At 37.6% G+C, this 11,529-nt stretch overlaps 1 protein-coding gene across 1 annotated transcript; it reads left to right on the top strand.

Annotated features, from left to right (window-relative positions):
• Nucleotides 1–4,028: 4,028 nt before the first annotated feature.
• Nucleotides 4,029–11,122, top strand: SPP1 (secreted phosphoprotein 1). The gene is made up of 7 exons (XM_006760044.2): nt 4,029–4,138; nt 5,237–5,304; nt 5,417–5,455; nt 7,761–7,841; nt 8,131–8,172; nt 9,246–9,581; nt 10,281–11,122. Exons 2-7 carry the CDS (start codon nt 5,251–5,253, stop codon nt 10,683–10,685), a joined length of 957 nt encoding a protein of 318 aa, XP_006760107.1. The 5' UTR covers nt 4,029–4,138; nt 5,237–5,250; the 3' UTR covers nt 10,686–11,122.
• Nucleotides 11,123–11,529: the final 407 nt, after the last annotated feature.

The raw sequence follows: 11,529 nt of genomic DNA, 5'->3' as shown, positions 1-11,529 counted from the left end.
GACTGAGGGTGGCATCACAACCTCCCAATCCGCCCTGCTCTGTGCATGACAGGGGGCGGTGCCCCAACTCCCCAATCGGCCCTGCTCTAAGCCCGAGCAGGGGCTGCACCTAGGGATTGGGCCTGCCCTCTGCTACCCGGGAGCAGGCCTAAGCCAGCAGGTCGTTATCTCCCGAGGGGTCCCAGACTGAGAGAGGGCACAGGCCAGGCTGAGGGACTCCCCACTTCCCCCCGAGTGCACAAATTTTTGTGCACCGGGCCTCTAGTACTTTAATAAAGAAACACTGCTATGTTCTTGAGTACTGGCAAATATTAGGTATCTACATGTGATATAGGGATTCAAGCATGGTGCCCATGCATTATATTGATAAGCAAGAACTATGTGCTCAGAATTCATTGTTATAGATGGAGAATTACATGGTTAATCATTAAGAATTTTCCCGGCTGGCATGGCTCGGTGGTTAAGCAGTGACCTGTAAACCAGGAGGTCACGGTTTGATTATGAGTCAGGGCACATGCCCAGGTTGTGGGCTCAATCCTCAGTAAGGGTCGTGCAGGAGGCAGCTGATCAACGATTCTCTCTCATCATTAATGTTTCTATCTCTCTCTCCCTTCCTCTCTGAAATCAATAAAAATATTTTTAAAAAACAATTTATTAAATACTTATTTAATCTATAACAATTCTATGGGTCTAAAACAAAAATGTTTTTTGTTTGTTTTAAGTGAAACTAATGTTTACTGAAAGTAAGACCACTTTTTCAGGAGCTGAATTTTGTTGACAAAGTTATTGAGCAATGGAATAAAAAGTTTTATGATGGTTCTTTTTTATATTTTTTAAATGTTCTAACTTCATGTCTAAACTTAAAAATAGCGCCCTATCTTCCACCCTTGTTTCCTTCCCTCCCTCTAATAAATAATGCCCCTCTTCCCTAAGCTGGAAATGATGAATACTGAGGGAGGCTGCTAATTAGCTTTAATTCCCAACCTGTCTGTGATAGGTTGGTGATGGTATCAGATCATCTTTACCTGAACTTTAATTCAGGGGGAAGAAATAATTACTTACAGAGATGAAAGGTTTGAAATAGTTGATTATACGTCGCCAAGTAAAATGTAATTGTAAATATCCAAATAAACTAGAAGTCAGTAAGAAAGCCCACTAAAACAGTGGCATCTGGGCACTTAAATTTTCCTACGATATGGGAATTTTCATGCAATTCAAGAAAAAATGTAATGTCCTTAAATGTTTTCATAAGACTTCTTATCGTGTCTATATTTTATTATCACAAGCCCCTCTTTATTCCAGTTTATAACTACTTTTTTCTTACCACATACAAGATCTGCAGGAAATTTGATCATTTCGGCCTTTAGATTTTAACAATCAAGTGTTAGACTAATCAAGAAAGGAAATGGTGTGGAAATGTTACAGATCAAGCCTCTCTGGTTCAAATCATTTAAAATGTTAACTGTGACAGTTGGAAAATCTTACTCAGAAAAAAATGTGTCCGCAGCATGTTTGATTACAAAACCTATGAAGCATGAGTCTCTTCTAAAGCCAGAATGACACACTCTCCATTTCATACTTTACAGAACTGCCTCTATTGTAAATCGCTTTATCTTCTCATCTCTGAAGCTTGCCAGACACATTCTTTAACTATGAATTCACATTTCTTTACTCTGAAGAACACCTCGGGATCTGTAACCTTTTCAGTGAGTGTGGGAAGTGGGGAGGGAGACAATAGCGTCCACCTGGGGTTGCGGAATGAAGGCAACCGCAGAGGAATGAAGGCAGCCACAGAGCAGAACAAGAATGCTTGGGTTCTCTCGGCCTCTGCGTTCCCTGTTTCTGTGTAGCGGGTCACTGTTGGGAAATATTTACTCACCTGAAATTCCAAGAAGTGAAAGGCCCCTCAGCTGTTTCAGAGTCTGTCATTAAACACATGAATGTTCCATCCTGCCAGCATAAGAAAACCAGCAGAGCCAGATTGGGGTCTGAAGTCCTTTTCAGAAATGCTGCCATCGTGTGGCACTTTGGAGACATACCCGACCGGAAGAGGCCCAGGCTGGGTCATATTGCTCATCTCAGGATGGCTGGGCTCCAGCGACATCTATTCCTATAACTCTCTAAGTTCATATTAACTCATTTCCGTGGGCACAGGGTAAACCATCGCGAATCCTTTGGAAATCTCCTTGTTTTTAGAACTGGTGAACTTCCCCCTACTAAATTGACAATATGACTAACTTATGTGGGTAATGTGCCTCTAGAGAAAAAACAACAACCATTTTTAAAAGCAGAAATAAGAAGCCTGTTTTGCAATTTTTTAACCTGCAAGTCATATTTTGTAGAGATAGCTGCCATCTGAATTATTAAAATGTGTGCTTAGAACCCACAAATCAATAATATTGATTCATATGAAATGCATCCCATTTAAAAGAGACATATTTCCCCAACACCCACCAAATGTTCATACAACCTATGGATTAGTTATACTGCTAACACTGCAAGAAATTATTTAATCCGTATTTATATTAAAAGCAATATTCAGTAAAGAGAAGCTGACACCTTAGATATAACTAATATTAAAAGGGGTTGTTTATTTTTAATCTCACTTCACACGAATCTTACAATGATGACAGGAGATAAATGAACAGTGCAATTTCCATTTCACAGCAGAGAAAGCTAAATGGAGAGATTAAGTACATGATTTAAAGACAATATTAAATATTTTGAATGGACTCAGAGCTCTGCTCATTTCTGTTCCAATATTCAGACTCCATCTATGATTTTTCTTTCACTCAAATACCTTTAATTACCCAGAAAAGTGTTAAATAAGTATTTTTTACATCTTCTCATTAAGTCACCAACTTCATATATCCTGAGAGAAAAACTAGAAAGAGATGATTCAGAAATCTAACCCATTCCTTTAAAGGTGTGTAAATTAAACTAGTGATGTACGCAACTTAAAGATCTTACATCTAGTCTTATTCTAATAGCCCATTTCATCTAAAGACACTGCAAATCACAAGGACTTGCTGCTCCTACATTTCAGTCACCGTTTACACACACAGTGTCTAAAATATGCATATAATATGTGCCAAGTGTTTTTGTTTTCCACAGACTAATTTATTTAGCCTCTCAAAACCCCTATGAGCTAGGTAACAGTATGTGCCTGTGACGGATGAGGAAGCAGGTGTAGGTCGACTGAGGTCACACAGCTATTGAGTGGCGGAGTGGGATTCAAACCTGCTCTCTGGCTCCCGAAGCAGCACTCTCAAGCAATCGCCCTGCTCTCAGAAACCACTTCACTTCTGTAGCATCTAAAGGAAATTGCCTCTCCTGTATGTAACAAGTTATCAGATGAATCGCCTTTAATCAGTTCGAACAGTGTAACAAAAATCCACGTCCTTGTAAGGTCATTGTAAGTCCACCTTCGTGGGCCTGAACATGGACTTTCATGTTTCTAATGCCATTTGTCTCAATGACAAACTGTTTCAGCCTTGACATCACAAAACCAAGCATGAGACTAAAGGATGGAGGCAGGAGACCTGAGACCTTTGTACGCCTGGACAACAGCCTTGCAGCTCTTAAATAAATACAATTGTGGGGCACATCTAGTTGCACGTATTACCTTAATCTCTTTTTCAAACGGAAAGAAATAAAACCCATTCTATTTAATTTTACTTAGGACTGATTTTATATTAACGATTTTTCTCCTAATTCAGAAATTATAAAATCTTTGTAAGAACTAGTCATTTCCCCCACCCTTTTTAATGGGGCTCCAAGGTGCCCTTTCATGATGCTGAATGTCATTCCCATAAATGAAAATGCCAGCTAATGATATTGTAGAGAAGTAATGGTTTAACTCTGGTGTGTGTGTGTGTGTGTGTGTGTGTGTGTGTGTACCACAAAACCAGAGGGGGAAGTGTGGGAGCAAGTGGGTTGGGCAGTGGCAAAAAACCTCATGACACATCTCTCCGCCTCCCTGTGTTGGGGGGAGGGAGGGTGTCTGAGCAGCATTTAAATACTGGGAGGTCCTGGTTGTCAGCAGCAAGAGGAGGAGACATCGAGGAGTGCAGCACCCTCTGGGACTGGACTCTCCTCTCAGACCCGTGGCAGCCTTCTCAGCCAGCAGCAGACCGAGGTAAGCCTGCAGTGTGCTCTCCTGCTGCTGCTGTCCTATACATGCAGTTCCCTTCATGGGGAAGGTCAATTGTAAGGCAAAGGGCGTCACTGTAATGCTGTTCATCATATTTTAAATTGTTGTAGTCTTTTGAATAAGCCTGCTAGATACATAGCAGATCTCCTGCAGACCAGCTATTTTGAAAGCCAGTCAATATAAACCTTAAAAATCCTTCCATTCAGTCCTCAAAAGAAATGATACTATCTCTTCCAATTAGAAAAAAAGAAAAAGGTACAATTCTATGCCCCTTTGGGATGATTATGCCCATATCATTTGAAATGGATAGATGATTATGGAGGCATTTCAAAGGAAAAGGATCTTCAGTGCTAATATAAGCTAATGATAATGCTGTTTTTAATTATTTGATTTATACTATTTTCAAGGGGGAAAGTTTCTGATTTTTTTTTTTACTTCTCTGTATTTACCTATTAAAATTTTCACCAAAAACTTGTATGACATTATGTAGACTTACTGCAAATTTAAAAAAGCTGTTGATTATTTTCAATGTTTCCTTTTTTGGTTCAAATTTCAAGACTAACTTATTTTCTAGAATAACTAATTCTAGAAATAGCTTTATTTCACCCGAGTAGCATCTTTTTAATAATTTAAGTTAAAAATCACATTTGAAATGCATGCTGAAAAATGGAGAAAGCGCATTTCTTTCACAGTTTTATCACTCTTTGTGTTTTTCTTCTCTGAAAAGTAAAAGTCCCACACTATCTTATTATTTTAATTAATTTACTGTTGGTCTGTGCTTAGGTTTAGACAGCTGGCAGTGTCAGGAACTAATGGTGTGATCTCTGGAACTCTAAATTTAAAAGTTGAATAAATATAGACTTGTAAACTTCTTCTCTCCCTTGCCCAATTGGGAAAGATGAAGAACAGAGATAGCATTACAAATATTAATTCAAAAGGACCATAATATTAAAAAGAAAAAGTTCCTACATATTCTGCAGGAAATGTATTTATTTGTGATTATTTTGTAATATGGTAGAATAATAAGGTATCACTGGTTTAACCTGTGAAGAGGTCAAATATTCATTACAAAATATTTTGCAGGAAAAATCACCACCATGAGAATTGCAGTGATTTGCTTCTGCTTATTAGGCATCACCTCTGCCCTTCCAGTGAGTACAGCTGAATCTTAAGGAAAATTTCTCAAAATCAATTAATTGGATGCCCCCCTGTGCTGGGCACACATTCACGTTGTAATCTTTCTTCATCTTTTCTGTTTCAAAGGTTAAACATGCTGATTCTGGCAGCTCTGAAGAAAAGCAGGTAAGCATCTTTTAGATTTAGCACAGACTTAAATTATGTATGCAGCGGTTTCAAGAAGCACTACAAACATATCTGTTGTAATTTTACTTATTATCAGAGTCAAGACTTTTAATTTATAAGTAATTGACTGCCTGTCAACTTAGGCTAGTGCCAAGCACAGCATAATTTTTAACAAATATATGTTCCACACACTGAACTAGATTTTTTGTATACCAAAATAATGTTCTATGCCATTACTACTTATGTAAAATTAGTTCTCTGAAGTTGCATGACTTTTTTTTCCACAAGTCAACATACTGTTCTAGAAGTAGAAAATCCCACCCTTTTTTTTTTTTTTTTTTTTACTTAGTGGAAGGCGTAATTTAAAATGGGCCTCACGTATTGGACAGTTTACATAACTGCAATATTCACAGTATGTCCTAAGATATTTGCCAAGAAGCCCATTATAAAAAGAAAGTCTATTTATGGTATTTGTATCCATTAGGCTTGTCAGCTGACTTTAGATCACAGTTCTCTAACCAAGCATAAGACCAAATCAAACTCTTTATTATAATTATTTGACTAGCGCCATAGAGGTACCTGCCCCTCCACAATAGGTGAAACTGTGCCAGGCAAACAACAAATGGGCATTGTCCCGAGGAGCCTGGACAAAAAGACACAGGGTTTGATTCAGACGAAGAGAATTAAGGCCAATATAGAGTTTCCTGGAGTCACTGTAATTAGATTGCTTAATGAAGACACTAAGAGAGGTATTGTTGCATGTGGTTGAGTGTGCAAGTATGTGTGCGTAGGTGTGTCTGTTTTCCAAGTGATTTAAGAACACAAGTATTGTTTGAATTACAACAATAAGCCAGAAAAATTAACATTTTCAGAGAAGAGAGAGGTCACACATTGAAGCAAAAAAAATAATGTCTTTTTAAAATATATATATATGACACATGAAGCCATGGCAGTATAAGTTATTAAATGGTATTTGGGAGGTGAGTGAAGAGCTCAACCTACTAGTGTCCTAGACATGAGACCTAGTAGGAAATATGGAGTCTATAGGGAGACACCTGTGAAGATGAACACTGGGTATCTGTGAGGGTTACAACTACTGGGTGGATTTTAGTCTATTTTGCTTAGCTTTATTTTCTTCATGTTACTTTTATATATTATAAATTTAACCTACAAATACATTCTCCCTAAACCTGTATTACATGTATCATCAGGAAATAGACATATTTGTAAAATATATAGTATAACATGTTTCTATATAATACTTGCATAAATACATTTCTTAAAGAAAGAGGGAAACTTTGAACTCATCTAGACCAGTAGTTTTTCGTACCTTTTTAAAGCAAAACTTTCCTAGAAGCCCAACCTGAAGCTGCTCTGGCTACAGCCAGTCATGGAGAAGTGCAAAGTGATGACTGGTTTCCTCCCTTCTCTCCTCCCCCCAAACCCCCAACCACCTTGGTGGCTGCAGAAAGAACTCTATGGAACCCTCAGGGTTCTCGTTCTCATTGACTTCCACGGGTAATACAGCCCATCTGATGACATGCATTCAGAGCAATTTCCACTCCTCTGTACTAGCATATCATCATCATTGTCCAAATAAATAACTTGGCTAAAAAGCGGAGACATTCCATTCATGTCTTTGGCACCCTAGAGCAATAGAACTTTAGTGAGATGATGTTAATGTTTTTTTTCCTCACCCTCCACTAAGATAGCCACTAGACTCATGGGGCTATTAAACATTTAAACTGTAGCTAGTGCAACTGAGAAACTGAAATTTTCATTTAATTTTAATTAAATTTAAATAGCTACATAGTAGAGGAGACCTTGAAGACCAGTGCTCATTAAGGGCACCTCTGTTTTAGTTGTACTTTATCTGAGAGGAAATTTCAGCTAGAAAACGTAGAACAGGGAAGCACAGTGTTAAGTTCAGTGTGGAGAGCCAGTGTGATGGATTTGAATCTTGACTCTTAACTTCACTGTGGCTTAATTTCTCCTGATCTGCAACATGGAAGCAAGAATGATATCAATCTCATAGGGGGTTGAGAGGATTAAATGAATGAAAACATGTAAACACTTTGAAGGGTGCCTGACCCACAGTAAGTGCTATGTAAGAGTTTATTAAGTGAATCTGAAAGAAAAAATAGGTTAGAAAAGGGGTGTCTAAGGCTCTGGTTGAATATATATATGCATATTACTCTTATCCATCAGTATTGGTGAAGTATAGTTGCTTTTTAAGCATATCACTTAGAGATCTTTATGTTTCTTTTTTTAAAAATAATGACAAATATGCAACTTTTTTTGGTAGCTTTACAACAAACACCCAGATGCTGTAGCCACATGGCTAAAGCCTGATCCATCTCAGAAGCAGAGTCTCCTAGCACCACAGGTATTTTTAATTTTAATTATTTTCAAAAGTGATGTGTCTTGCAATTAAAGAACAACAACAAAAAGTATATAGCCACCAACCAGACCAGTGGGCTGGTTAAGTAGATCCTCATGCCTGTTAGCAAATGCAATTCTAGGACATCAACTAATCTGACATGTTGACCCTTTCCCCTTTAAGTCATTGACCAACAAGGCTGAAAAATAAGACCTGCTTTGGATGGAAAAAGCTAACTCTAGAATAAAAAGGTTAAGCATGTGTGCTATATACTGATATGCCTTTCCTTCTCCAGAATACGGTATCCTCTGAAGAAACTGATGACTTCAAACAAGAGGTGAGTTCCCACTTTGAATCAGAAGCCCACCATGCCATGGAGAGACAAAGAAGCCACTCTTTCTCCTAATGACATTTCCTGAGTTTGATTCTAACAAAAATTCCATGAACAAATTTTCCAGTAAACTGCCAGTCTACCACCGGAAAAAAATATGTATTTACTAAATGCCAGAAACACCAGATTTTTTCTGATAAGTTTAGTGTGGCAGGAAATGTTTACTAATGTCTCTTATTTGAAATGCTAAACCTCTTGCAATTGATTGAAGGTATTTCACAGATGTCTTATCTAATATCTGACACACATCTAATAAATAACTATAAGCCCAAGATTTTGCCTCTAGGGACATTTCTGTTCCTAACATAATGGTTTATTTGATAACTATTATAGGGCTGTTAATGAGGACTTTTTATTAGGACTAGCAATATATTTGCTAAGCAAAGAAAAAAGTTTGTTTTCCTTAAAATTCTGTTTGAACATGCTAAGATTTGCTAGCAAGAAAAGTTAGATAAATGACCCAGTATATTTGCTAATTGGAAGTTTAATAGACATTAACTAATTCAATGGACATTTCTGAGCTGTACTTTATACACAGGCATAACAGTCACTTTTTGATGATCCATGTTAATAGGGAGGTAGTTTAGGTTTTGCGGCATGATGATGCTCTGATCTCCTGAGAATTCTCATTTCTAATACAAAAAAATAATCTCACAATCATGTATCTGTATTTATTGCATTATTGAATTTGGCCTATTAAATAATGTCTAATGTGAACCAGAAAAAAAAACGTTATCAATATAAATATTCTACTCATGTATCTTACTTGAAAATATCTAGAAAAATAATTTTTATGGGAAATCAAGAAAAATACTTTAATTATTATTCAATTTATCCTTATGTTAAAAAAAGAAATTGAAAGGTGCTCAATTTAGCTCTTAAAAACCATTGAGTGCATTGTTGTGGATGCAGAGATCCTGAAACTAAATAAAAGAAAGATAGTAAAAGACTAATGCACTCTAAAGGCTAAGGAAAGTTAAAATGCTTACACTAATTTTTCTGGCCATCTTGATTTTCAGACTCTCCCAAGTCAGTCCAATGAAAGCCAGGACCACACAGATGATGTGGATGATGATGACGACGAAGATCATGTGGACAGCCAAGACTCCATCGACTCAAATGACTCAGATGACGATGATCATACTGATGACCCTGACAATTCTGACGAGTCTCACCATTCTGATGAATCTGATGAACTGGTCACTGACTTTCCCACTGACTTTCCCACTGACTTTCCTGGAACCCCTTTTGCCACTCCAGCTGTCCCCACAATAGACACAAATGATGGCCGAGGCGATAGTGTGGCTCATGGACTGAGGTTAAAATCTAAGAAGTTACACAGGTCTGTCGTCCAGGTAAGCCCTTTAACAGACATATCTGATGGTCATGGTGAGAGCCCAAGTCTATGAACCAGAATCTGCACACTCCCTTATTCATTCATGCATTCATTCATTCAGCATTATTATTACTTTATGACCATTGAATGAGACTTTTTCCCTTGGTGTTTTTTTAATATACCTATATATTTAAGTCCACATAATTCCTCTCTAATTTTGTCTCTCAATCATAACGCTATTTTTCCCCAAATTCTGGTGGTAAAGCATTTATCCTATTCACTTTTTTTAGATTAAAAGGAGACTGAAAAACAGCAATTACTTGTACAATACAATGGTCACATTTTGAAGTTAAATACCTAAGAGGAATGGGAGAGTTGCAAATTACACTGAATGTATAGTCAAAAGATCTGGATTTGACACGTAGCCATCATTTGCTTTATTTTTTAACTTTTAATTCACGTTTCTTTATGTAAAAAAGAGATAAGGAGACTTACCTCATAGGTTTCATCACATATATCATTGATGTAACTATTACCTCAAAGGAGATGACACATGAAAGGGCTTGGTGAAATATAAAGTAACATGCTTGTCTTATTTTTTACTTCAGCCAAATTTAGACAGTTTTCATTGGCCTAAAAGTTTGAGAGCAGGAAAGAATTGCAATGTGCCTATTCCTGGCTGTCATTTAATTCTTCTTCCATTTGTGCTGTGATTCAGTATCCTGATGCTACAGAGGAAGACCTTACGTCACACATGGAAAGCGATGAGATGGACGATGCACACAGGGCCGTCCTTGTAGCCCAGGGCCTGCCCGTGGCTTCTGATTGGGACAGCCGTGGGAAGGACAGCCAGGAAACAAGTCAGCTGGATGACCACAGTGTGGAAACCCACAGCCACGAGCTTGCCAAAGGATATAAGCTGAAGGCGATGGATGCAAGCAATGAGCATTCTGTTGGGATTGATAGTCAGGAAAATTCCAGAGTTAGCCAGGAGTTCCACAGCCGAGAATTGCAGAGCCATGAAGACAAACTGGCCTCAGACCCTCAGAGTGAGGAACAAGATAAACATCTCAAATTTCGCATTTCTCATGAATTAGAAAGTGCATCATCTGAGGTCAATTAAAAAAAGAAAAATACAATTTTCTGCTTTTAGTTAAAAGGGAAAAATACATTAGAACGAGGTGGGAGACCATATGAAATGCTTATTTCTCAGCTTGGGTGGCGAATGTATATGACGTGAATCTGGAATAGATAATGTTTTTAATCAATAGTTTAGTGTGTGGCTCCATGTAACAACTTTGTAAACTAAAAGCTTCGATGTTCTCTCCTTATAAGTAATGCAAATTAACACTGTATTTTAATGTTTGCTATTCTTTTACAAGTAGAAATTTGTGTAGAAGCAAACAACATGCTTTTTGCAGAAGTAAACAAAATACTTTTACACAATTATAAGAGAACATAAAATTTAGTCACTATAATGGTTTGTTTTTCAAATTAGTGTACATTTTGTTGTGATTATTTTTGTTTACATGAATAAATCTTTTATCTCGAATGTAATGACAGTTTGGTGATGTCAGTGGCTCTCCTGTATTTGGTTTCCCACAGTTGCTCAACAATTAACAGATGTAACCATTTTAATGAATGTGCTGGACTTGGTAGAGAGCAATCTAGGAACTGCTGCATCAACTATACAGGTTTTGGACTGAGCTAAATTCCTACCCAAGGAAACAGGTGTCACGTGGGGATGGATATTCAGCCAGAAAACTTCCAACCAGGCAGGGCTCTTTAAGCTGCTTCCACTGAGTGAAAGCAGAATTTTTTTAATTTTTACAAAGCTGATATAAAAGCTAACAAAAGCCCACTGGGGTGGGGGGACAGGGGCAGGCTGGAGAGGGTCAATGGGGGAAAAGAGGGGATGTATATAATACTTTCAACAATAAAGATTATGTATATATATATATTAGAGG

Source organism: Myotis davidii, unplaced genomic scaffold (assembly GCF_000327345.1).
Source record: "Myotis davidii unplaced genomic scaffold, ASM32734v1 scaffold356, whole genome shotgun sequence".
NCBI lineage: Eukaryota > Metazoa > Chordata > Mammalia > Chiroptera > Vespertilionidae > Myotis > Myotis davidii.
Note: the sequence above shows the minus strand (reverse complement) of the source record. Positions and strands in the feature narration are given on the sequence as shown.